The sequence below is a fragment of the Grus americana genome, chromosome 10 (assembly GCF_028858705.1).
Source record: "Grus americana isolate bGruAme1 chromosome 10, bGruAme1.mat, whole genome shotgun sequence".
Classification (NCBI taxonomy): Eukaryota; Metazoa; Chordata; class Aves; order Gruiformes; family Gruidae; genus Grus; species Grus americana.
Window position 1 is genome coordinate 23,601,830 of NC_072861.1, and position 26,414 is coordinate 23,628,243.

General features: G+C 58.6%; 1 protein-coding gene and 1 non-coding gene across 3 annotated transcripts in view; one reads left to right on the forward strand and one right to left on the reverse strand.

Moving 5' to 3' along the window:
• Positions 1-6: 6 nt before the first annotated feature.
• On the reverse strand, positions 7-79 carry TRNAK-CUU (transfer RNA lysine (anticodon CUU)). Its single transcript has one exon. It is a non-coding gene; the product is annotated as a tRNA-Lys (tRNA).
• A 1,178-nt stretch (positions 80-1,257) lies between these two features.
• The window catches only part of ADAMTS7 (ADAM metallopeptidase with thrombospondin type 1 motif 7), a 53,470-nt gene continuing 28,313 nt past the window's right edge, over positions 1,258-26,414 (forward strand). For both annotated transcript variants that reach the window (XM_054836251.1, XM_054836252.1), the window contains exons 1-15: positions 1,258-1,387; positions 2,201-2,553; positions 6,760-6,931; positions 9,539-9,735; positions 11,003-11,086; positions 11,724-11,848; positions 12,888-13,037; positions 13,768-13,911; positions 17,870-18,014; positions 18,170-18,262; positions 19,079-19,224; positions 21,659-21,828; positions 22,065-22,198; positions 24,153-24,273; positions 24,827-25,071. In XM_054836251.1, coding sequence (XP_054692226.1) covers positions 1,300-1,387; positions 2,201-2,553; positions 6,760-6,931; positions 9,539-9,735; positions 11,003-11,086; positions 11,724-11,848; positions 12,888-13,037; positions 13,768-13,911; positions 17,870-18,014; positions 18,170-18,262; positions 19,079-19,224; positions 21,659-21,828; positions 22,065-22,198; positions 24,153-24,273; positions 24,827-25,071 — 2,367 coding nt within the window. In that variant the 5' untranslated portion in view covers positions 1,258-1,299. The remainder of the gene's footprint in view (positions 1,388-2,200; positions 2,554-6,759; positions 6,932-9,538; positions 9,736-11,002; positions 11,087-11,723; positions 11,849-12,887; positions 13,038-13,767; positions 13,912-17,869; positions 18,015-18,169; positions 18,263-19,078; positions 19,225-21,658; positions 21,829-22,064; positions 22,199-24,152; positions 24,274-24,826; positions 25,072-26,414) is intronic.

Consider the following 26,414-nt stretch of genomic DNA (forward strand, 5'->3'; position numbering starts at 1 on the left):
CCAATGCGCCCAACGTGGGGCTCGAACCCACGACCCTGGGATTAAGAGTCCCATGCTCTACCGACTGAGCTAGCCGGGCGCCACGCGAATAATTTTCCCTTCGTCGTACTCGGCAGCGCCCCCCCCGTTCCCCGGCGAAGCCGCCAGGGGACGCTCGCGCGGGCGGGCAGGTCCCTGGGGGCGTGGTCTCATTTGCATACCCAGCATTATCACCCAGCTAATAAACAGCCCCGGGGCGGCGGGAGCGGAGCTGCTGCAGGTACAACCGGCTGGGAGACCTGCGGCATTGTCAGTGTCGTCTGCACCACCAGCAGCCCCCAGCCCGCGTGCGGGGAGGAGGAAATCCCTTTCTTTTGCATTTCTTTGGCATTTCCACATTTTGCATTTCGATATTTAATCTGCTCCCTCTGCCTGGGTGGGACGCGAGGGCGCGGGGAGCAGCCGGAGGGTGTCAGTCCTGCGCAGGAGCCCACCTAGTTTTGTCGTGCTGCACTTACATCCTATGTAAAATGCACTTCGCGGTGCGTTGTGGCTGAATTGGGCTCAGAAATGTGGATTTCCGAGCGTGACCCGATCATTCGGTGAGCGTCAGAGCTCCGAGTAAGCCGGGCTGGAACACCCGCAGCCTGGCTCTGTTAGACCTCGCTCACCCGTCACCCCTCGGAACGGGTTTATCGGAAACTGAACCCCCGGTTTGCTGTTCTTTGGGCGTTTGTCCCTTCGGCTTACGCAGACAGAGCGGGGAGGGGAGGTGCTGGCGGGCGGGGGGGGGGGTGCTGGGAAGGCCGAAGTGGTCCCGCAGCAACACCCAGACGCGGTTCGGGAGGAAGGGACTGCGATTTCCTCCGGCGTGCCCTGCCGGGGGGTGGGTTCAGTGGCATCAAATTCTCCGGGGTTTGCATCCCCCGCTCGCTTTATCCTGAAAAGAGCATTTCAGCGGGTGCAACACGGGGAAAGCCTCAGCCGTGGTCCCGCGGGCCCCGTTTCTCCCTGGGAGAGAGCAGCCTCCGGGAGCCATCGGGGGTCGATGGGGTTTTTTGTGGGTTTTTTGCCATTTCCAATTCGCGCAGCCCCGCGGCGGGAGGGCTGGGGGGGGGGGGGGGGGGGGCACCGGAGGAGCCGCTCTACGGCGGCCGCTAGGGGGCGCCCTCGGGCCGCACCGGAGCCGGGAGGCGCGCGCGCCGCCCGGCCCGGCCCTGCCCGCGCCCTCCGCAAGGCGCCGAGCCCCGCCCGCCGCGGCCGCCCCGCCGGCATGTCCCGCCGCCGCCGGCCGCGCTGAGCCGCCCGCTGCCCGCACCCATGCCGGCCCCGGCCGGGCTCCTGCGCCTCGCCGCCGCGCTGGCACTGGCCGCGGGCGCGCAGGCGGGCGGAGGGACCGCGGGGACAGGTGCGCGGAGGGGGGGGGGGGGTGCGGGGGGCTGCGGGGATGTGCGCGGGGCGCGGAGTTGCACGCGGGGATGTGCGCGGGCTGCGGGGATGCACGCGGGGATGTGCGCGGGGCGCGGAGTTGCACGCACGGGGGCTGCGCGGGGCGCTCCGCGGGGGAGCGGGGCAGGAGCCGGGACCGGGCAGCCCGGTGCCCCCCGCCGCTGCAGCCCCCGCGCTGGGCTGGGCAGGGCCGGACCCCGGCTCCCCCCGGTTCCCCCGGGTCCCCCCCGCTCCCCTCTGGGGAAGCTCCGGAGCGCTCGGTGCCCGGGGGTGCTTTGCCCCCGAGACGGTTTCCAAACACCGTTTCGAAACTGGGATTTGGGGGTTTGGAGTTTTGGTGGGGGTCTTTTTTTTTTTTTTTTTTCCCCTCCCGGCAGCTGTAATTAAACAGCAGGAACGTGTGCGTGGAAATGGGGACCAGCCCCAGCCGGAGCAGAGCCCCAGAGCTGCACGGCCCCCTCTTACCCACCTCCACCCCTCCTCACCCTAACCCTAACCTTGACCTTAACCCTCTCCCATGGAAAATCCCAGCCCCTGACCCCCCGAGAGCAGCAGGGACAGCGTGGGGCCCTGTGCACCCCACGGCCGTGGGGTTCCTGCCCTTCCCTGCTTTCTGCCGTGCCTTTGGCAGTGCCGGTGGACACCAGTTACCAGATCCAACTGGTATTTGGGTACCTGACCCCACTGGGCTCCCTTGGGAGCTCAGCATCCAGCTGAAGGGGTAGGAGAGGAAAGGTGCTGAACCCTAAAGCTAACCAGCCTTTCTTCCCAGAGCATGCTCTGCCGTACTCCAGCAGTGACATCGTCCATCCCATCAAGGTTGATGAGAGCGGATCGTTCCTGTCCTACGATTTGTCCCACCGAGCACTTCATCGCAGGTCGCCTTCCTCCAGGAGCAAGTTTCTCGCCTTCTATGAACTGCGTTACAAAGGACAACCCCTGAAATTCAACCTGAGCCTCAACAACAACCTCCTGGCGCCCGGGTTCGTCAGCGAGAGGCGATACGGGGGGATCGCTACCGCCAAGATCCAGTCTCACACGTACAACTCCTGCCACATGATCGGGGAGGTTCAGAGCCGGGCGCTGACGGGAGGTCTGGCCGCGCTCAGCACGTGTGATGGCCTGGTAAGTACGGAGATTTTTAGTCAGTACGGAAATAGCAGAAGCTGTGTGAAATCCTTTTTCCTGCTGAACGCGACAGCAAAACTCCTCCTGACAGCGGCAGAGTCAGGATCTCATCGCGTAGGTTTGATGCGGCCGTGGATGAGCTGACTGTAAATTTCCCATGGATTCCAGTGGTTTGGGAACTCTCCGGGTCTGTGTTTACTTGTTTGTGTCCAAATTCCCAAAGAGAGCAATTCTCATGTCGCCTCCATCTTCTAGTACAAAAATGTAGGATTCTGAGAAACGCGTCTGAAAGCAAGGTGTTTGAAACCTGGAGGTACTCGCGGTAACGCAGCTCACGTACGGTGACACCCCTGTATGTTTTGTGAACACCTCCCCTCCCTCCCTCCACTGCAAATATTTTCGAAGGCGATGTGACCCGTAAGGGTGTAAAGTTTTGCCGAAAGCCAAAGTCACTTTCACAGATGAGACTCTTGTGTCAGCGCTCGGCAAGGCGGATTCGTGACTTCGGCACAGACGTCCGTATCTGCAGTCGCTGGCATCCAGGTAGCGCCCCGGGTACCAGGTCCCCACAGGGTTTAAAACCCCTCGGGGGTGTGCAGAGGTGTTACCACTCAGCTTGGTGCAGACCCCCGTTCCCGAGCAGGGGCCGTGGGATGACGGAGGCTCTGGGGTTCCCTGGGGGCGGTGGGTGCAGGGGGGGCTTCTCCTTCGCAGGCGCTGATCCCGCTGCATCCCCAGTGCGGGGACGGGGTGGAGGGAGGGAGGGATTGCCAGCACGGCTCGCGCCCGGCGTCTCTGGGTTTGGAGGGACGATAACTCCGTCGGAACATCGGTCTGCTGGCTGCCGCAGGTGGCTTCATTGGGCTGGGAGCCGTGTTTGCATTTTAAGCTTCCTGTGTTTAAATCAAGGCAGCGTGTGTCTGTACGCCGAGTTCGCCCGGTACGGCGGGGTGGCTTGTAAATGGAAGGTCTGCGAGGCCACCCAAATCGCTGCGCTTCGTCCGGAGGCGCAGGGGCGTGCTGCTGGGTTTCAGGGAGAGGAGCGCAGTGCACGGGCATGCGGCGGGGAGCGTGGCTGCTGCCTCCCCATCACCTGAACCTGCGGGAAGGGAGCTCAGACCCTCCCCGCCGTGGCTGGTGGCGGGGCAGGACTGGAGGACAGGAGCAGGGCGCATCCTGGAAGGCGTTGGTTGCTCTTTTCCTACTGAACTTAGCAGCACCTGAGGGTGTTTGGCACCCTGCGATTCATGCAGCACCCAGAGGGGTGAAGGCTGCAGAAAACAGCGGGGATAAAAAAGAGACCGATGCACCTGGGCGGAACCTACAACCTTTTGATTCATTCTTCTTCGAATGTTTGTATGACAGACACACCGATGGCTGCAGCGTACGCAGCAGTAGAAAGTGCCGTCAGCGTTCCCGTGAATGTCTGTTTACACGTGGGCACCCCCAGTAATGTGTGATGCTTCTGGAAATGTTTGCGTGGCCTCATCCTGCCAGCGAGCTGAGACCTGCCATCAGACGTAGAAATCCAGTCTTGCAGTGTTAGTTAGGCAAAACCAAGCTGCTAACAGTGAATGCCGAAGGGTGTTCACCCAGGGCATTGGAAATACATTCTGGTTAAGAGAATTAAACTTCTGTTTGTGAATTAACCACAGGCGGGAGAGGAAAAAAAAAAAAAAGAAGTTTTTCATTTAATAATTTGTCATCTGCATAATGTGCCACCTGAAAACACCCATTTCGTAGTGGTGTTTGGCAAACCCCATCATTAAGGTCCGTGAAGCGCGTTGAAAAAGAACAGTATTCTGCAAATGCTGCAGATTAGTATTATTTTTTAAGAAGCAGAAAAAATTGTTAGCTCACAAAAGGCATTAGCACAATGCAGCAAGAGGATCTGCAGTCCATAAACCACGAGTGGTGAGCAAAACTCGGCCTTAAGTTGCTTTAAACCTTCTCTACTCAGTGTTAAAATACCCACAGCTTTGTGTCAGATACTAAACCGCGGAAAACTGCGCTTAGCGATGCGCCGCATGTCTCGTAATTGCCACGGGAGCTACTGCTTCGTTACGGGGAGTTACTCACAGACCACTTGTAAGCACGGTCGGTATTCCAGGGTGTAAACAAGGAACGTGCTGCTGGCGTGGGAAAGCACAGAGCTATAGGCTGGGGCAGGATATTGCCTTTGTACACACAGTATGGTGGGGACACCTCATGTGTCACGCCCAGCGTTGCTGCGCACAAAGCACTCTGCCGTTCCCAGCTGTGGAGCACAGGCGGGCTGTCCCAAAACTCCTGCTCGCGGCAGCCTCGCGTGTCGAACCGAACCGCATCGGCCCCTCGAAGGGACGAGTTCCCCGTTACCGGCGTCGGGCGTAGCGCAGTGATCGTACCTGGTCTGGCACCCTCAGCCAGCCCCCGAGACCCCTGCTCCCGTGGCCAGGCGTCGCCTTTCTTACACCACCACTGTAAGACTTTGAACTCCTCCTGTCAGTGATTTTAAAATACAGCGGAGTCATAAGAGCTGGGTTCTGCTCTCTCTTGGGTCGTTCTGCCAGTGCGATGTCATCTTCTCCAAGGCTGTTGGAGACCATGGTGAGGGAGCAGGAGGCAGGGGCTGGGGGTGCTGGCGCTGCTTACTGGGGTGAACTGGGACACGTGAGGTGCAGAGAGGTTAACCAGCTGTGTTTGAAACGGAGAGAACCGGACCGTGCCACGGGCAGCAAACGCCGCTCAGTGCTACCGCAGAACCGACCGATGACGAAACGTGGCCCCTGGGCAGGGACCCTGGGCAGATTCCAGCCGGGGCAGCAATCCCTGTTCCCTTCCTGGCTCAGAATAACCTGCATCAGGAAACAGAGAAGGAATCGTATCTGCGGCCTCCTTCCCTTCCTTCCTCATCCCCATGGTGTTTCCTCCTCGTTATTTTACATTTGCAAGGAGTTAATTAGGGAGGAAGCCGTTTCCTCTTCCCTGGCACCGCGTGAGAGGTGTGAAAGCATCACTGGTGGGCTCGGTGCTCCTGTGCCTCGGAAACATTGGCGACACTTGCAGGGGCACGTTTTGATCCTCGCTCTTTGTCCCTGCCCTGTCCTGGGGTGTGAAAGCGGTAAACGTGTCAGAGCAAAAGCCTGGTCAGCGAAGCTGGGTGTGGACGGGCTCCCGAGGAAGCGTGGGACCCCCGGCCTGCTCCAGACGCTGCTGCTGGAGCTGTCCCGTGGCACGGCGTACGTTTGTGAACCCTCCCCACGGCAGCACCCTGCCTGGCCAAAGGACGCTGCGGGCTCCCGCAGGAGCTCCCTTGGGATGAAGCTGCCCGGCCAAAGAGCTTCCCGTGCAGCGAATGCCGCTGTTGGTTCTTGAGGTGCAGCGTGGAGGCTGGAGGGTCCTGGGTGAGTCCTAACGACCTGCTGCAGCTGGGCCGGGTCAGGGGCGTCGTAATTAACCCAGGAAAGTTGTAGGGTGTCATTTTCTGCTAAAGGGGAGATGCCAGTAGCGCATCCTCCCGTTGTTGCATGGAGGGGCCATGCTCCTTGTCCTGGGACTCGCTTTCTTTGATTGGAGTTCCTGCCATGATCAAGTGCTGCTGCAGGTTCCTCTTCCCTGGAGGTTTTCTGGTCTTTGACCGCGGGAAGTCTGCAACCCGACGGTTCGCAGCGTTGGTGAACAGTGGTGCTTCGGCAGCGCAAAAGGCCAGAAGCAACCGTCTGCCTCTGACGAGGATGTCCTTGGGAAGACACCTCTGTCTGTGCAACACTTGCTCAAAACGCTGGTGCTGCGCTGTGGTCAAAGCCGTCCTTTGCGCTGCCGCCTGGACTCCCCAGAGCATCTCCAGGAAGGTCAGGAGAGGTGGCGTGAGCGCGGTCTGACCGCCTGTGCGCCTGTTCCTGGCGTGCTCTGGCTCTCTGGAGCAGGCGTTTCTCTCTCTCAGCATCCTGCGGTCCCTGAGCTCCTCACTGTTAGACACCCACTGGGTTCACCACCCAGCTGCGCTTTGTGATGGGATCTCTTTAATGGTCGCTCCGTGCCGGCTTGTTCTCTTTTGTCCGGGAGTTTAGAGCTCAAAATATCCATAAAAATAGTTGCTTTAGAGAAGACCTGTTTCTTCCTGGAAAATTTTGCAACCCTCTCCCATTCCCAGGTTCTTCAGCGTGAGTCTGTGCTAGATGCAGATGGCCTCACGGTGACAACTTTGTCTCTCCCTGCCAGAAAGGCGTGTTTCAGCTGATGAACGAGGACTACTTCATCGAACCGGTGCCCACCAGCTTTCGGGAGGATGGAGCAGCGCAGCCCCACAGGATATACAAGCGCCAGGCGCCCGAGCCCAGGGCAGAGCCAGGCAGGAGCCCACCAGCTCCGCGGGAAACCTGTGGCGTGCGAGGTATGGTCCCCTTTCTCTTGCGTTTTGCGATGAGCCAGCAGCTCACCCCGGGATTGGTATCTTTAGTTCTGTAAGTCTGGAGCACACGGTAGAAAGTGAGCAGCGCCGATCCTTCCCCCCCGCCTTGCCTCTGCCGACTCGTTAGTCTCAAACTCCGGCGTTCGGCTCCTGTCTTAAGCTCCCAGCATCCACCATCACCGATCGCTCTTCGTTTTGCAAGTTGGGCTGGAGATCCCTCTTGCCACGTAGGCTGGCAAGACAGAAAACCCTCGGACCAGCAAACTGAGCCAGCAGCGGGGAGGGGACGGGCTGTGGGCTGCGCGGCATCCTGCCGCGGGGTGCCGCGGGAGATGCACGGTCAGCAGTGCCGCGGTGCCGCTGGGGGGTGGGTGCCCGACGGCCGGGAGCTGCTCGCTGGGGTCAGCCCCGGGGATGCCCACGCGACCATTCCCACAAGCGGTTTTATTGTGGGAAGGCTCGTTCGGATTGCTGGCCAGGAGAGCTCTCCTGTGGGCGCCAGGCGCGGGGTTTGTGGCATTAACGACCGGAGCCCGCAAGTCACGGGGATGGCTGCAGAGTGCAGGGCTGGGGTTTTACCCTGCCGGTTTTTCCGTATTCGCTCATGTTTCTCACATACGTGACTCAATGTGTGCTGGACCTCAGGCCTCTCGCTCTCATCTTTTCCTCCCGGCCCTGTTGCAAGTGTCCTGTGATGCAGAGACTGAGGGGTTGTTTTCATTTCCTTGCAGACATCGGTTTCTGACCTGCCAGGGCATTGCTCTTGTGGGGAGAAACCCGGTGGCTGCCCCAGGGGTGTCTCTGCTGTGGGGCAGAGAGCGCATGCCGGTTCCTGCTCCCCTGCCTAGAGCAGATGTGTTAGATAAACTTCCAAATCCAAGATTTCAAGTAATGGGGAATTCAGCGCATCCCCAGCAGCTCACGGGCACTTTTCTCTCGTCTGCATCAGCGAAGCTGCATCTTCCAGGCAGTGCATCTTGTTACACGAATTTCCTAGAGCTCTTTCCTTTCGGAAACTGTTTTTGGGTTTTGGTTGGGGGTTTTTTTTTAATTATAATCAGGTTATCTTCAGGCGTTCTTCTGTTAATCTAAATTAATTATTTAATCTATGGTAATAATCATAATGGCTCCTTCTAGCCTTTGAAGTCTGTTCGTTGTAAATGAATTTCACTGGGTGTAATACGGCCCGCGCGTAAAGCATGGGGATCTCCGCTGCAGTCTGGGCCGGCGAAGTGGCTGTGATGTGCACGCCCTGGAAAGGAAACCAAAAGTCCGTAGGGTTTTAATTACTGCAAGCCTTTCATTTTGTACTAACGTATTGCTGGTTTTCTTTGCAAAGCGCCCCGCAGCCAGATGGTGTGAGGCCGTTGGGTGTCATTTACCTTCTGTCGGTGCGTGGTGCAGGCTGTGTGCGCAGCTGGGCGAGTGTTTAAGAGGGCTCTCAAGGGGAGATGCCGTGCGAGCCCCCCGGGGTCCCGGAGCCCTCTGCACCCATCCTCTCGGCAGTACCTTCACGGCCCGGCTGGAAGCTGAGCAGCAAAGGACACAATGGAAACAAGCTCCAAGGAAGCTGCTGCGATTAAACTGTCACAGTGGTATTAGCAATTCGTCAAATTATCCAGATACTTGGGATTTTTCAGGCTGGGGGATAAAACGCTCTTTCACAGCTCAAGTACAGTATAGTCCGTAAAATGCAAAAGTCCATTGTTAACAAAGCAAGGCTGAGCCCGTAGAAACTGGCCATAAAAGCAATTCCCACTGTGTGGGATGTGGTTTGTAAAGCCTTTCCCCAGCTTGGGGCTGACCCTGACCTTGATCTTGGAGCGGCGTCACAGGAAAAGTCTCCGCATGAGAATTCCCAGTTGCTGGTGTGCGTGAGGAGCGTCCCAGCTCCCCTCCGCCCTCTGCCTCTTTTCAGCCCAGTGAATGTTCCTCTTGTTTCTCCGCGGGAAGGAGCAGAGCTCGGTCTCCATGTGGCCAACAAAATCTCCGGGCGGTCCTGCAACATGTCGGTCTTGCCCAGGACACCAAATCTTTGGGATTTGGCTCAAGACGTCAGTCCAGCTTCGGGGGCGCAGAGTTTGTCATGTCGGGAAACTCTCTCTCCCCGCAAAACAGAGCTTTGTGATGGCAATCAGAACCGTTGGGCCGCTGGGGTTGTTTCTCGGCGGTACGTGCTCAAGCATCTCCGCAGGGTCACCTGCAAATTCCGATCTCAATACAAACCCTAAGCTCTGCTCTGGGAGGCTCCGTGTTCCTCGTGGAATATTGCAAACCCTGTGCCAGTCAAAGAAATGGCATCAAATGCTTTATTTATGTATTTTTCTGTCATGCTCATGCCACTGTGCAACAGATTGAGGGCAGAGTCTTCACTCCCCAATGATTTTTTGGGGATTTGGGGGGATTTTTTGGAACGTACAGCACATCAAAATACATGTAGGTAATAGGTCTGAGTGTGGAGCCTCCTTCTCAGCACCAAAAGGTTATTTCTTTGAATTAAAAAAAATACAAAAAAAAAGGTCTTGATTAAGTTGCAGACATTTTACCAAAAAAAAAAAAAAGTCTTTTTTTCCCCCTTTAATCCCTCAGAATCTCAGGAAAGCCTGGAGAGGTCGGAGAAGCGGAGGGAAAGATGGGAACAGAAGCAGCACAGGAAGAGAAGAATAAAGCAGCGCTCCATCAGCAAGGAGAAGTGGGTGGAAACGCTGGTGGTGGCAGACACCAAGATGATCGAATACCACGGGAGCGAGAACATAGAGAAGTACGTGCTGACCGTGATGAACATGGTGAGTCCTGGTCCTCTCAACGGCAGAGCCGCCCGGTCCCTGGGGACGCGGCTGTGAGACACAGGGACCACCGGGCTTGCCCGGACTCATCCCTTGTGGGACCTCAGCAAACCTCTCACCAGACAGGCTGTTCCCAGCTGCGCGTTGCCTTTTCTGCGTTGCTCAGTGCTCCGTCCACCGTGGGAGGACGGGTCGGGGTCAGCAAGCCCGAGGCCGCAGGCTCGGTGCAGGCGGGAGCGGCTCAGCCTGCAGCGGTTTCGCCTTCCCCGTGGGCTCACGGGCTGTCCTCTTCTCCTTCCCTCCACGGGGATGGGTAACGGATGGATGACGTGGCCTCCAGGGAGATACCCCAAGGGCAGGGCTGCTCCTCCTGCTCCGGGGAAGGGAGGTGGTGGGTGCTGCCCGTGGCTCTCCCCAGGCAGGCGTGCCGGCAGCTTGGGCACGGGGAGGCAGCTGAAGCTGAAACCACCTCGAAGCCTGCACGGGGACACCCACCGCCCGCCGCGTGATAAGGAGACCTCCTCACAGGAGGAGAGACCTGCAGGGACCTGGGAGCTTTGGCTGAGGCTCCCCGGAGCTCAGGGCTGGCCGTGCCCGCAGACGCAGCGCTCCGGGGCGGCTGCCATCGGGGCCAGTGCCGGCACCAGCCTGGTCAGCCGGAGAGCCGTGCACGGCTTTCCTGGGAAGGTGCCACTGAGGACAGCGAGGGGAAGGAGCGCCAGGTCGTGCTGGTCTCCGCTGGGAATCTGGGCAGGGTTGCTAGCCCGTAAAGCAAGCAGACGAGTCAGCGTGAGTTGGTTTGGGCTGTTTACCCTCCTGCTGCCGCGGCTGCACCTATTTGCGTTTCAGAAGAGAGCTTTGGTTGAAGGCCAGAAAAGAGGGTGGGATTGGGCAGAGGACCTCCTGGTAACATCCCCAGGGTTCTGGGCGTTGGTGGAGGCACCCAGAGAGCGCAGGCTTCCTTTGAGATGTTAAACGCATCTATGGGGAGTGGAAGCAGAGGCGTTCCCCCGGGCGTTTCTGTTGAGTTTCAATGTGCTGCACAGATCATATCAATTTTAAATGGATCGTGGAAATCCAAGCGCTTTAGTCCAGGTCTGCATCTGGTCTTGTCTTTCATTTTGGGGAATTCCCTGAGACGTTGTCGGCGCCCTTCAGTAGCTTCCCCTGGAGCTCATGTTCCCCTGCAGACGCACTGGCCAGCAGCCGCGTCACAGCGCAAGGTCTTTCTTCCGGGCTTTATTTCTTTGGCTTTTGCGTGTTGCAGGTGGCGGGTCTGTTCCACCACGCCAGCATTGGGAACCCCATCAACATTGCGATAGTGCGACTCATCCTGCTGGAGGACGAAGAGGTAAAAGGAAAACGCGGTGACTCACCCCCCCGGTCCCGTCTGGGACGCAGGGGAGCTGGCCTGGAAAGCCCGTAAGCTCTCTCTGGTGCTGCCTGCGTGGCCTGGATGAACTCACGTGAGAGAAACGCAGACGCCCGTGCCTCGCCGCCTTGTCTTCTGCGTGGGCTGCAGCCCTGGTAAAGTCAGGGGGACGGCACGGTCAGAGGAGCTGCAGACTCTGATTCTTACAATAATTTACGATAACTCAGCGTCACTGCCGGTAGCGGAGGGCTGTGAATCGCTGGTTGTTTGTGCTCCCAGCTGCAGCGGTGGCTCTCGGGGAGCCTGACGCCGCTCAGACGGGCTCCCCAGCTGCATCCTTCGCCGTCAGCCAGGACGGGATGTTTTCCCGCGGTGTTTCTTAACCCCCATTACCAGATGATTTAATGTTTCGGTTGAATCACAGATCAAAAGAAAGCAGAAAAGGACTGTATTCCCCCCCAGCCTACAACCTAGAAATATGGAGCGTTTCCATCTGGATGGCAGTTACTCCCGATTCCACTCTGATGTGTCGGAGATCAGACCCCTCCCCACTGCATCCAAAAAACCGAACAGATCCAGCAGCAATATGACAGCAGACTTTTAATTATGTTGGCAGGAGGATCTGAAAATCTCCCACCACGCAGACAACACCTTGAAAAGCTTTTGCAAATGGCAGAAGAGCATCAACGTTAAAGGAGATTCCCATCCTCTGCATCACGACGTCGCAGTCCTGCTCACGAGGTATTACGCCCGCGCGCTCGTTTTATGCCGTAGATGCTACGCCGGCAGCTAGAAACACGTCTGCCAGCTGCAGGCAGGGGAGCAGGCAGGCAGCCAGAGGAACATCTCAGTGGGAGCTGTTGAAATCCCGCTCTCCATGCCCGAGCCCTGCCTGGACACCTGCACATAAGACGTGTAACATGAAATCTGAAGATAACCTGGTCCTCATGGCCAGAGCTGGTCTCAGATCTCAGGTTTAAACCTGGAGACAGCTCCCACTTGACCAGCAGTTGAGGTTTCCAGACCAGGTTTGCAGCGTGGTCCTATTGCCAAGCCCCAGAGTGGCTGGGTCCTCCCAGGAGATGCACACGGGGATTAACTCTCCTTTTTCCCTTGGAGGCTGATGCTGGGATCGGCAGAGGAGCCTCTGAGAAGGCCCCTGACCTCCCATGAAGCTCGCAGGAATTCTTGCCTCTGGCCAAGTTTATATACCTTGCAGTCAAAACGTAGTTTGATGGTTTCAGGCTGCAGCAGCTTGGCTGTTGGCAGTATCGTGGTGGTTTGTGTGATGATTCACAACCCACAACGGTTTTATCTTCTTTAGGAAGTTTGCTTTGTAGCAGAAATGAGGCACTTAAGGCCACGTACTTCGATGGAGTTGTTCTTCCTGGGTGGCTGGAGCTCCTCCGCCCCGGACCACAGCACCCCTGGGATGTGCTTCCCCAAGCAATGTAGCAATTGCTTAATTAATCCCAGCATCAGCTTTATTTATACAATGGAATAAACGTGGCCAGGCTGGCTAGCAGTTCCCATTAATCAGGCGTAATAGTAAGCTGGGGATACCAGGAGAGTAAAGGGGAGAGGAAAGGTCGTAAATCTTTCCGTTGTGGAAAGACGTTGGATGTCTCCATTCTCGCTTCTGTTTGGCTGGTGTCCGTGCGTCTCCCTCCGTGGGCTGGGACGCGTCCCGCGCTCCTTCCCGCGCCTCGCGTTGGGTCCTGCCGCTTTCCAACCCCCTCTTTGCTCTGTGTCTGTGTGTTCCTTGTCTCCGTGGCCCAAGGAAGGACATCTGCGCAGCCATGAACAGACCCTGCGAGACCCTGGGCTTGTCCCACGTGGCGGGGATGTGCCAGCCCCACAGGAGCTGCAACATCAACGAGGACACGGGACTGCCCCTGGCCTTCACCGTGGCCCACGAGCTCGGACACAGGTACCACCGGCTTCCTCCTCCTCTCCTCTGACCTCTCGTCCTCTGCGCCGCTCAGTCGGGGCTGGAGTAGGCACGGGTGGAAGTTGGGAGAAGATTGCCGAGCGGTTCCTCACCGGTGCAAACCTTCCTTCGCTTCCGAGGGAATTTACCCTGGGAGTTCCACTTCAGTTTTTGGTTGCCCCAGGTTCAGTGAAAGTCACGTAATCCAGAGCAACCCGGACAAACGGCCTTTGTGTATTACCCTGCGTTGCTGATGCTGAAGGCTTTGGAGAAGGGGGTTGCCCATTAAGAAGTTGTAAAATAGGCTCTGCGTATAGAATCAGCACCGGGATTTTGCTTGCCCTAATTTCAATTGAGTTTTGACAAGATCACTCGAACGTTATCGTTCGTAACAGATATCTTTGGATGGCAAAACCACATAGTCAGTAAGCCCAGTAAGTTTAACTAACTTGATCTTGTTCGATAGTCTCATCACTTTTTTCTCGGCTGAGTTTTCAGTACGAAAGCTGAAATAAAAGCCTGGGACAAAGTTCAGGGCAGTGTCCCTGCTATCACTAAAACGTCCCGCGCGGCCAGATCCCCCGGTGCCTGTTAATGACCGAGTTCCCGCGGAGCTGGGACGGTTTGCCATGTCCGGCGTCGCGCGTCGTCGTGCTGGAAAGCAGAGAGGCTGCGCGGTTGTAGCGGCGTGCGGCTCACCTCTCCTTTGTGGGACTGTGCTCTTACACAGTTTTGGGATTCAGCATGATGGAAGCAGCAATGACTGTGAGCCAGTTGGGAAAAGACCTTTCATCATGTCTCCACAGCTCCTGTATGACACGTCCCCTCTCACCTGGTCCCGCTGCAGCCGGGAGTACATCACACGATTCCTCGAGTAAGTCCTCCTTCCTCTTCTTCCTCGCTCGCGGGGTGCTGGGGGTGGCTCGGGGCTTGGGGCTGGAGCCGGCGATTGTGCTCGGAGTCGGCCCCGGGGCCGTGGGGGTGCCTTGATCTCGCTCGGCTGCCGCGGTCCTTGCTGCCAAGGACGGGGGGGTGAACGCAAAAGCAGCGCGAGCGTTTGGGCCGGGGCGCAGGGGTTGGGGCTTGGGCAAATAAAGCCAGAGCGGTCTTCTTCGATGCTCTGTGCAGTTTTCGTCGGTGCTCTGCACGGGGCAGATGATGTTTGCCTGTAGGCAGGAGGCATCACGTGGGGAAACGAGACCGAGCCAAATTTTTCTGTGCATTTGTTTATTTTTAGCACGCCACGGCTGATTTTTCAGCCTGTTGTTATTAAGTTCCTAGGAACGCGGCCCAGAGATTCGCCTTTGTCAGCCAGTGGCTTGCGCTGGAGAAACATTTTCCTTCCTTGCTACGGGAAGGTTAGAAAACAGTGAGAGCATCGGCGAGAACCGGCGACGGGGAGAGCCGGGCAGGGGACCGGCAGTCACGTGGCGGGGACGCTGCCTGGGGCTGAGCTCCCGTTTCTAAATCCCAACCTGGAACGTGGGGGCTTGGCCCCCACGCGGGGTGAATTAGTGTTAATTTATGGCTTTCGGTGGAACGGAGCTCTCTCGTATCCGCAGCGTTCTTGGCCCTCTGCTTTTAACCTTCACTTTTGGATTAAGAATTTCCTGCTTGCAATGACCTCAGGCTGCCGCGAGCTGCGACGGGGAAGAAACGGAACAGCTGGATGCTTCTCCCGTTGGGTTTTGGTCTCTTTGCTCCCCGCAGAAGGGGCAGCTCTTCCTTACGAGCGGGGCAGAGCCCGGCAGGCGTCTTTCACCGGCTGCGACATCCCCCAGGCGAGGGAGAGGCCCGTGGCCAGTGCAGACGTGAGCGTGTTGAATACGATGTTGGCAGGAGAACGGTACGGAGCGAGCCAGCAAATGAGACCCTGCTGACCTGGGGTTGCTGGATGTGCTTGGAACAGACCTTACCTTTGGGGAAAAAGCGCTCTCAGATGATGATTATTATTTTACAACAGATTATTATTGTACAAAGGCTGCCGAACGTTTAAGCATCTGAAAATGATTCCTGTCATCGACAGCGGCATGGCCCCGGTCGGGCCCCGGGTGCAGCCAGGGCTGGGTGACCCTCAGGCAGGGCTGCGTGTCGGGGTCTGCTCGCACACCCGGGGACGATGGCAGAGGCCACCTCCCTGCTGTGGCAGTGGTGTCCCCCCCAGGGAACGAGCATCCCTCGCTCAGGCTAACGATGGAGGCCGGCCCAGGGCAGGTGGTGGCATCTCCTCAGCCTCGGGTGGTGCCAGCGCATCCAGACGAGCCCCTTCTGGCGTTCCGCGATTTTCCCCTCTAGCCCTCGGAGGAGTCAGAAGATGCTGTAAGGCTCTTTGCTCTCCACCGTGACGTGAGCTCTTTCCCAGCCCGGCTGGGGCAATACCCCTGCAAAACGGGGTCCGGCGCCTCGTGGATGCCCTGCCTGCCCCAGGAGCACGCCGTGGCGTGGAGCAGCCTCCCTTCATCTCAGCAGCAGCCTTGGCGTGGCTGCAGGTGGGCTCGTCTCCCTTCAGTCTTTTCTCTCCAGCAGACAGCTAATTTTCACGCTCTCTGCACGGTGCTGGAGGTCTGCTTTCATCATCCTCCCGTGGGCTCCTTCCAGCCCGTCCGCACCTTCCCGCAGCATGGGGGTGGCTGGTCTGCTCCAGCCCTGCCTGCTGCGTCGCTCCGCTGCCAGATCTGCCAGATCCCCTTTTGTGCAGCTGATTCTTCCCAAGCTCCAGTCCTTGCCTTTGTTTTTATTGAATTCAGTCCTGGCTTTTTTGGACCCTTCCTCCAGTTCTCTGAGAGCTTGTGGAATTTTAATCCCGCTCTCAAATGTATCTGCAGATCCTCCCAGCCTGCTCACATATGGGGATTTAATCACCATACCATCTACTCCGTCATCCAGCTCGTTAACGACGCAGACGCAGCGTAGACCCCTGTGGGTTTTTACTGCGGAGTGTGGTTTATTGCGTATCCCTGCAAAGCCGGAGGGAGACTCATGCCAAGTTTTGCTGGCTCGGTAACGTGTGTTGGCCAATTGAAGAGACCAGTAGGATGACTGTAAAATATTTAAAGAAGAAATAGATTTTGAACATAGCGCTGGAAAGCTGACAGCAAATCTAAATCACCCCCCCCGTACCGGGACAGAGACCTCTCCTGTAAGCTGGGGCCGGACAGACAGTGCCTCGAGCAGATCCGAGGGGTGGGGGCAGTTTTGGGGTGACGTGCAGGGCCCTGTGTGCCGGTACCTGAACAGGTCCAGAGCAGCACCAGTATCATGCACGTAGCTCCTGCAGGAGCCCGGTGCTTAAGCCTGGACTTTCCCCAGGAAAGACAGCATTCTTTGCGTTTTTAGCAAAAATACTTTTAAAATGTTTTGCACTGGCAGGTAAAGAAAATAAAGAAAATACCTCTGGAGGTGCGATGCGGTGACTTCACTGTGTGCCTGAGACAGGCTGCACCACGGTACCGTGTCCAGCTGCCTAACCCACGCCTAACTCACCCCAGCTCAGCCCTGCCTCACCCGCAGCGGTCCTTCCCTCCCCGCCGGGCTGGGAGAGGCGGGATGCTCCCGCCGTTGTGGACTTGGGAAGAGAAACTTTCGAGCCCCTGGGCTGCTGAAAGCGACTTGTTCACTGATTTTTCCGATAGGGAAGCGTCTCATAAAAACATACGTACATGGTATTTTAAGGGGCTGTCTCCAGCCAGCGGGCTGTTTGCAGATGTCCAGCATGGACCTCACTGGGGTGGGATGGGAAAGGGAGGATGGGGTGCCCGTCCTGCTGGGCATCGCCCCGGGGCACTGCCGGCACCCCGGAGCTCTCCCACGCTGCTGGCCCTTGTTTCTGTGTTGCTGCTTGGGGTTAAAAAGGAATCTCGTTTCAAGTTAATTTAGACCTGTTCCCAATCACAACAAGCCAGAGTAATCTAATCTGCTGAGAAACCCTCGCCGGAGACTTTGCCTTGCTGGAAACAAGTTTGTTTAAATCAACACTGAAAGCTAAACTAGTGACGATTTCTTGTGTGTTTGTGAAGTATCGTAGCAAAAGCACTCAGAGCAGAGAGAGGCGGCCAGGAGCGTCCCTCACGGCTCCCAGGCTGCCTGGCCGCCTGCCACGGGCAGCCCTGATGGCTCAGGTTTAATATCTCTTTTCTAAAGACGTCCTTCCAGCACAGTTTGAGCACTGTTTGTAGCAGCAAATATGAGGGTGAGTGCATTTTGCTGCTGACAATCTGCTTTATTTCTATTAGCAGGGCATTGACACGGGGGTTGCGTTGTCCGCGGGGACGTTTCTGGGGTCAGCGTGATGTACGATCGCAGGGACGGCATCTGCTTCTCAGCAGCGCGATGTTTGTTCAGTGAAACCCTTCCCCTTGAAGGGTGAAAGCGGGGTCCCGACCGAGGACCGAGCTGATGACCTGGTCACAACGCAAAAATCCAGGGGATCGTTCCCAGGGAAGATGACGTTTCTGCGTTTCCGTCAGGGGCACAGGGGCATCTCGGGGTAAAGGGGGAGCGTGCAAGGCACCGGCCCGGCAGCCGCATGGAGAAACCGCTGCTGCCTTTGCCCCTTCGCCGTCCCCGTAACCCACCATGCCCGGGGGCCATGGGGCGATCGCTCTGGGAGCGGGCACCCACCCCAAAAAGCGGGTACCCGCACGTGCCCATCTGCGCGCTGGAGCGGCTCCGGGGTTGGATGGAGAGCCAGGGTCGTATCGGCTAGAAATGCCAATTGCTTCTCATCGTGGTGGGACATCGCTGCGGTGTTCGGTTCCTCTGTCGGCAGCTGCCGGAGCGTTGTACGGGTGTGCCGGGCCGGTGGTGACGCTGCTCTGACCTCTCTCTTTCAGCCGGGGCTGGGGGCTGTGCCTGGATGACCCCCCTGCCCGGGAGGTGCTGGACTACCCCTTGGTGCCCCCGGGCGTCCTCTACGACGTGGGCCACCAGTGCCGGCTGCAGTACGGCGCCTACTCCACCTTCTGCGACGACATGGACGTAAGCCAGGGTCCCCCCCCCGACGTACCACGGGCCCGTGCGGCTCCGAGGGGCTCTCTGGGGGCAGGGGGGCATTGCACGGGGCGATCCTCTCCCTGCAAGTTAAATTTGTGCCGGTGCAGTAACCGTGCCCTGTGCAACCGTGTTTTCCGCAGAGCGTCTGCAACACGCTGTGGTGCACGGTGGGGAACACGTGCCACTCCAAGCTGGACGCTGCCGTTGACGGCACGGCATGCGGGGAGAACAAGGTAACGGGGAGCAGTCCCCTCCGTGCCTGCAGAGACTCCTCGTCCTGCACACGGGGGAGTTTTGCCGGCTCCGGCGCACGGGGAAGGGCTCACCTCGCTCTGGCCAAACCCCCACCGCTGCCGGGGAGGGCTGCCCGCAGCGAAGCTAAAGCGCCCTGAGACGGTGAAACCTGCAGGTAGTTCCCATGGCGGGGGAGCACGAGCCTTGTTCTGCTCTCCGTCTGCTGCGGTGGCAGGTGCCCGTCTCCCCGCTCTGCTGCACGGAGGGTCTGGCAGCGCCCGCGGCAGCTCAGTGGGTGCTGCGCGGGGCGCGGAGGGGACCAGCTCTCTGCAGGCAGCTCCCGTCACCCTTGGGCGGGTGACATACCAAACCGGGGGTTTTCTGCTCATGGTAGCATGAAACTATAGAGTTATAAAAGTATCTGTAGATGTGTCTCCTCACTAGGTTTAGTGTCCCGTCATGAAGCCCTGGCCCCAGAGTGCCGGGGATGACCCTGGCCTTAGCCACCGCTCCCTGCGAGACCTCCCGCCGTGCCTTTGTCCGTGGCTGTGCCTCGCTGGCTCTTCCCTCTGGGCTGCGACCGCGTTACGACTCCCCTTGCTGAGGGGTCTCAGCGGAGGTTGGGGTCTGTCGCCTCATGCAAACCCTCGGACAGCCCAACGTCTCTGGCAGAGCCCAGCTGACCCCCAGGCACCTCCGTGCGAGCAAAGCACGGATTTTCATGGGGCAATACGGGTGCTGGGCTTCAGTGCTCCCCGTGGCCTTATTGCATCCTCACACCTTGTTTTCTCTCCTTCTGGCCTGTCCCTCTGCAGTGGTGCTTCAACGGCGAGTGCGTGCCCGTGGGTTACCGTCCCGACGCGATCGATGGCGGCTGGGGCTCCTGGAGCTCCTGGGCTGCCTGCTCACGCAGCTGTGGCGCGGGCGTGCAGAGCGCGGAGAGGCAGTGCAGCAACCCCACGTAAGCGAGACCTCGCTCCCCTGGAGCTCGCCTGGCCCCTCCGCGGGACCCCATTTAGGAGAGGAACCCAACGCTTCCTTATCGCCCCGTGAAGCCGGGGACCATCATCCGGCCAGTGCGGTCCTACCCCCCCATCTGCATCGCACGGCAAAGCGGTGCCATTATGCAGTTATCGGTCGGAACGATGTGATTTTGAAACACTCAGGGGATTCCCTTCACGGGGTTACCCAGCCAGCGGGGCAGAGGAAGCCTCTGGAGGGGCAGAGTTTGCTCTGGCTCCTTCCACTTACGAGTCGCTCCCGCTCCGTGCGGGCAGAGAGCGGTTGCGATAGGACTCAAACAAAGACTCCACACTTGTAGATGTGAAACATATCCAGTGTCCTTTAATGACAGAAAAGAAAACCAGGCATTCTTTGAGCCTGATTCAGAGTCGTTTTGAAAAATCCTGCTGCTGTTTATCACCCCGTTGCATTCCGTGAGCGATTTTTGATCTGTGCCCAGCTGGAGGCTGCCCCCCCAGCCTGCCGGTGCCGCAGCCAGCGCTGGCTCTTGCCTGGAAGCGTCTGGGCACCGACGGAGGAGCAGACTTGTCCGTCCCGTGATTTCTGGGCTGGCCCATCTGCTCCCCAGATGTCCCCTTGGTCACCAAATCGCTGTTGCATTGGATTCAGCCAGGGTCCCCGGCTTGCCCAGGCGTCAGATCGCTCTGGGATGGGGAGCGAAAAGGGCTTTGTGAGCAACGTTCCGGCGGCAGTCGCTTTTCAGTGGCTGAGGAGCTCTGAAAGCTTCGGGAGCGGGCCCTCTGATGAGCCCAGATGTGTTTTCTGCCCAGCTTCTTCCCTGGGCGCGTCGCTTTTAGCACGTGCTATTGAGCTGTTTAAAGAAGCGCTGTGTAATCTCGGTCCCAGGTCAAGAGCTGGGTTTGTGTTTGACATGAGGTCTGTGGCAGAAGTGCAGTTGTAGTTTATGGAGTGTTTTAAACACAGCTGCGGGCGGGCAGGAGAGCAAACACTGGAAAAGCAGCAGAATTTCCCCCGGGCAGTTGTTTGCTTTGGCCACCAAAGGTAAATCTTCAGCTTTGCCTTTTGGATGGAGCGAACAAATGTGTGCGCTGGGCAATCCTCCTCCCGCAGGCATTTCCTCGGGGCAGGGTATATAAACACAACCCTAAAATAATAATTAACTTTATTCCCTTCAGCAAAGTGTGCCCAGACTTAACTGATTGGGGAAAAGTCATTTCCACGAGGTGGTGGGGACATGGGCCATGGAGAGGCTGTGACCCAAGGAAAAGACAAGCATCAGGAGATGGTGGCAGTATTTTGAGAGTCTGTTAGCATCTCAGAAAAAGCTATTGTTGCTTTTAAAGTCCCTCTGACTTTAGAAAGTCCAGCGGCAGCTTTGCCGTTTGCTCTGACAGTAGAGGAGCAGAGTCGGAAGCGCATCCCGGGCGGGATGGAGAGCAGCTCCTCCGGAGCGGCCGCAGCACGGGCACCTGGCTGACCTGGCTCGTGGGAGCGCTGGCATCTCGTCAGCCACGGTACCCAGGATGGTGAAGGAGATGTTTTAACCCCGGGGAAGGGTGCCTGGCTGCTGCTGCGGGAGGTGGGGGAGCTTCAGACGTGAACACTGCCAGTGACACCTGACTTTAATGACCGCTTTTATAGCGTCGTACACTATGTGAAACTGGCCTCATCTCCGACGTTAAGGAGAGACCGTCAGGAGGGACGAGACCCAAGATGTAGCTAATCCGGCTTGAGAGCCGTCGCTTGGCAAAAGCTGCCTTTGGTCCACGGTCTCACCCTGCGTGGTCCCTAGCGCAGCCCGGCAGCAGCAGCAGGGAGCAGGTCCAGGAGGGACTTGGAGAAGAAGGACGTGAGCCACGGTTTCCACACATTTCAAAAGCCTGCTCTGCCGAGTGGGGATCCTTCTGGGGTGGGCGTTGGGTCCATAGCCAGGTTCCTTACCTGTGCACTGCGGCAGAGCGATGTGTGGGTTGTAACTGGGAGAGCTCCTCCTTCGCTCCAGATGGATTCAGACTTGACCCAACCTCATGAGATCAAACTTTAGCAGCAGGTACAAACCCGCCCTCCCTTAGCTGTGACTAAAAAGGGAGTTTCCCCCTGTGTGTGGTGGGTCTTTGATAGGACAAGGGAATGGCCTGAAGCTGCAGGAGGGGAGATGGAGATGGGATGTGAGGCAGAAATCCTTCCCTGTGAGGGTGCTGAGGCCCTGGCACAGGGTGCCCAGAGAAGCTGTGGCTGCCCCTGGCTCCCTGGCAGTGTTCAAGGCCAGGTTGGATGGGGCTTTGGGCAAGCTGGGCTAGTGGAGGGTGTCCCTGCCCGTGGCAGGGGTGGCACTGGGTGGGCTGGGAGGTCCCTTCTGACCCAGACCCTTCTGTGATTCTCTGATTTTCCCTTTTCCCCCCCATGGACAGGCCCAAGTACGGGGGCAGGTACTGCCTGGGGGAGCGGAAGCGGTTCCGGATTTGCAACGTGAGGCCGTGTCCCCCCGACAAGCCCTCCTTCCGCCAGGTCCAGTGCAGCCAGTTCAACCCCATGCTCTACAAAGGGAAACTCTACAGGTGGACGCCGGTGCCCAACAACAGTGAGTGGAGGGCAGAGCCCACTGCCAGGTTTCTGCCTGCAGCCCCAGTGAAAAACCTGAAGCACAGCCTTGCTACCGCTTGATTTTGCCGTTCGTGTCTGTAAGGTTTGCCTTGCAGCGTGTTTATCCCGTATTTTCAATTATGGCTGGGCTTTGCAGGGTTAAGTTATGTTTTTGGAGATGGTTACGTGGCCCCCAGCTGCTCGGGTTTAGTCTCTGCCTGTTGGGTTCCCCAGTTAACCCCTGCGAGCTGCACTGCCGGCCGGAGGACGAATACTTTGCGGAAAAGCTGCGGGATGCCGTCATCGACGGGACGCCGTGCTACGAGGTGAACGCCAGCCGTGACATGTGCATCAACGGCATCTGCAAGGTGGGTCCCGCACCAGGGCCCTCTGGGGAGGGAGCCCAAGGAGCCCCGTGCTCGGGGAAATGCAGGCGGGTGCCACGACCCGTCCCTTAGGCGAACACCGTCCCCTCTCTCGCATGCACCGACGGGCCGAGCTTGTTTTGTCATTGGCCGCGCAGAAAGCTTCCCTGATTTCCCCGGGGATGCGGCATGCACGTATTTCAGCCTCTACGCTGGCCTGAAGGAAAACACAGAACAAGGAAAATAAAGGCAGCACAAAGCCAAGGAAATAAAGGAAGGGAAGTTTCACTTGAAAATAAGGTCGGGGATATGAAAGGGTGCATAGAGAGGACGCCCAGCCCAGCCCCGCACCCCGAGCGTGGCCACGGGTCCGACCTGCAGCGATGGAGATGCCTCCCCCGGCTTGGCAGCCTCTCCCAGCGCTGGGATTCGTCCTTCCTTCTGGGATGTTATTTTTCTTTCTTGGAAGCTCCCTACAAACATGCCGCAACGTGCGGCAGCATTGCTCTGGCTGCCAGCCGGGAAGGGCATCTCCCAGCATGGGAGGCGCAGGAATCCGGTGGAGATGGCGCGGTCGGTGCCAGAAATCATCTGGGAGATGCTGCCGCAGCTGGGGAAGCTTTGCTGAGCTCTGCCCTGGGTCCTCCAGCTGCCATCGGTCGTAGCAAGATGGTCCCTTCGTTCACACCTTCCCTTTCCCTAGGGAAGCGGTCCTGAGGTTTAGGAATAAGCGCACAAGTAGGGCCTTGGATTTCTGTTAAATTAGGGAATGGGCGGCGATCTGAGCTGCTGTGGTACCGTGGGCTGCAGGGCAGGTTCCCACCGCAGGACGTACCAAAGCCGCGCTGCCGCAACGCCGACGGCCGCGTGTCACCAGGGACTCGCACACGTGGGAGGGGACACGGTCGGGTCTGCCGTAGTGTTAGATAAAGATGAAAGGCTTTTTGGACAAATAGGCTTTTTGGAAGAAAGGCTTTTTGGACAGCACGAAAAGCAGCAGGAAAGAGGGGAAAATAATCAGTCAGCGAGTTTCTTTGCAGCCTCTTACATAGAAACCATTTGTGGAAACTTTCCCCTCTCGCTGGCCGTGCCGCTGGCAGCAGCGGGCAGGGGTCTGAGGGCAGCTGGGGCTTTGAGAAGGTCCCGTCTCCTCCTGCGATAGCCTGGAAGTTACCGCAAAGGCTGCGGGACACGGGCTGGAGGGAGAGCGCAGGGACATGTGCCACGGTGCGATCCAGCAGCTCGTGGCAGATGAGAGCACGTTTGGCCAGAGCTCGCCGCACACAAAACCCTCATCGCCGCTGAGCCTGCTGCTGGCTGGGGCACCAGAGTTAAACCTGGCTCACCACGGGCTGCCGCTGCTGGAGGTGCGAGCCAGCGGCGCCGGGGCAGCTCCACGCGCGGTGGAGGCTGAAGGCTCCTGGCTGGCACAGGACCCAGCGGGACCCTTTGGGGTCTTGGCCGTGGCTTTTATGGCAAAATCACAGGGAGCCTCGGTCCGCGCGCGCCGAGCGATTTGGCACGGGCTGCGGAGAGTTTCAGCAGAACGTAAAAAAAGTTTTCAGCAAGTGTTTTGAAGCAGGAGGAGCAGGGCCAAGGACCGAGGGGCTTTCCCAGCTTGGCTCGGTGCGTAACGTGTGCCGACAGGCTCTGCGGCCCGGGGGCTCGGGTAGGAAAAGGTGAAAAGGAGACGCGGGTTGTGCTCCTCACTGCGATGAACAGGACGGCAGGGCCACAAGGATACGTTAGCGAAAGCCATGTTGCGGCCGAGGTGTCTGCATTGCCGCCCATCCTGCAAAAAGACTCCAGCTCGCCCCCCCTCCCATCCCTGTTCCTTATTTCCCACCATTTAGGACCATTGCGTCTCTCCCTCGTTCCTCCCGCGGCGGCGGCCGATGGCGCGGTGCGAGGCTGGGGGCGTGCGGGGGCGCGGGCGGCTGACGGGGCTGCCTTGCAGAACGTGGGCTGCGACTACGAGATCGACTCCAACGCGGTGGAGGACCGGTGCGGTGTCTGCCACGGGGACGGCTCCACCTGCCACACCGTCAAGAAGACCTTCGAGGACAGCGAGGGGCTGGGTAAGGGCGCTCAGCTCCGTTCCCAGCACACCGGGTGCCTGTTCCGCTCGGAGCCGGGCTCGCCGCTGCTGCTCAGTTGCGGTGTGGTTTTTAATCCCGAGTTGTGGATTTTGGTGGGATGAGACCTGAGTGGCAGCACAGGGAGACGTGGCGTTGCCATTCAACTTCTTGCTCCTCGGAAGAAAAATATCCCCTTGCTGCCTTTTGTGTGTAAAAGCCTGAAAATCAAATCTGTGCACACCGGGGCCGGTTTGGAGAGGTTTAAGGGGATTCTGTGTGTTGATGAGGACATGGTGAAAGCGTGGTGAACGCCTTGCCAGCACCCGTGCGGGGGATGTCTTGCTCTGCGATGGGCTCTCCCGGCAGGGAAGGAGCTGGGCTCAGGGCAAGGGGGGGTTTGGTGCCCGCCGGTGCCTTACAGGGGTGTAAGGATTGGCATGATGCTGGCACCCAAGAGCACCCACCCAAGGGGCACCAGCACCCACCCACGGGCACGGATTGTGTCTGCCACGTCTTTGACTCCCTCAAGACCAATGCTTGGTTCCGTTCCCAGGTTACGTGGACATCGGGATTATCCCCGTCGGAGCGCGGGAGATCCGGATCGAAGAAGTCGCAGAAGCCGGGAATTTTCTGGCACTGCGGAGCGAGGACCCGGAGAAGTATTTCCTGAACGGGGGCTGGACCATCCAGTGGAACGGGGACTACAGGGTGGCAGGGACCACCTTCACCTACAAGAGGACGGGGAACTGGGAGAACCTCACCTCCCCAGGGCCCACCGTGGAGCCCGTGTGGATCCAGGTACGGTCCGGGATCTGCTGGTGGTCGGGGTGCACCGTGGGGAGGACGGGGGGTGACAGAGCCACCGGCTCTCCTGCCTTCCCGTGCGGGGCTGAGCTGCCGCGGCCCGTCATGGCCCTTCACTGCCGTCCAAGGGATGGAGCTGTGCGTCTCCTCGCCGAGCGTGTTTCTCCGGGAGCCAGCGTCGGGAGCAGCCGAGCACGCGCTGCCGGCCCGAGGAGCGTGCTTCCAGCCCGCGCCGCTTCCAGCTGAGCCTCGTCCCCTTTGCAGCATTCCTCGCAATATTTACGCAGCAGGGAGAGCGTGAGGAGAAAGAGCCGCATTCCCGAGGCCTTTCCCGTATCTTCTCCGGAGCAGGGGAAGAGCCCGCGCTGCTTCTGGCAGGGCTGGAGCAGCCGGCGGAGGCGGCGGGAGCTGGGAGCCGTCGCAGTGCCGTGTGCGGTGGTGGCGCGGCCCACCGGCACCCCTCGGCGATGCTGCGCTCGTTCATGGCGAGGGGCTCAGCCCCTGGGGTCGTGTTCCATGGTCCAAACCCGGGTGATGCTGCCCGGCGTGCTGCAGGTCAGGCTCTGCTTCCTCCCAAAAGCCCTTGAGGCAGAAGGTAAAAAATCCAGGAGGATCATTTGAAATCCTCTGAAACAGCTAGAAATCTCAAGTTTTACTCTTTTTTTGCACGTGGGAATTTCCATAAAGCTAGTTCCCTCCCCGGCGTAGGTCGTTATTGTTCATCAGAGCCCCGAGGCTTTGAGGACGTGAGCCCCGTCGGGGAGCGATGCCGCCTGGCGTCTGCCGTGGCTCCCAGGGCAGGGGAGGGCACCCGGGACCTGCCGCTCTGCCTGCCTGCCTCTGGGCAGAAGAGGTTACAATTAACCGCATAGTCCAAAAAAATTTAAACAAGTTGCCTTGCGGCAGTGAGTTTCCAGGCTGCGGAGCTGCAGGCAGGAGAGCATCTGCCCGTGTCCCGCTCCCGTCAGGCGTTGCCTCCGGCAGACAGCCTTGTGCAGAGCGGGCGCCGGGGGAGCAGATAATGAACTTCAGGGTTATTTATTTCTACGTGACCTGTTCAACCTAACGGTCCTTTTACCTCCGCGTCGGCAGGAGAGCCTCCGTCCTTGCCCCAGAGTTGTGTCCCCAAGCTTGCGCGGCTGCCCCATGGCTGGTCCTGCTCCGAGCCCCCCGGCCCCCGCTCCCCGGGAAGCCCCTTCTCGAATTCACGCGTCCTGCAAACACGTTTAATACGAGCCCGACTCGGCCGTTGCTGATTCCCTCCTCCGCCACAGCAGCGGCAGCTCTGAGGTTTATCTGGGAATTGCCTCATTTTGCAAAACGATCCCGCTCTATTA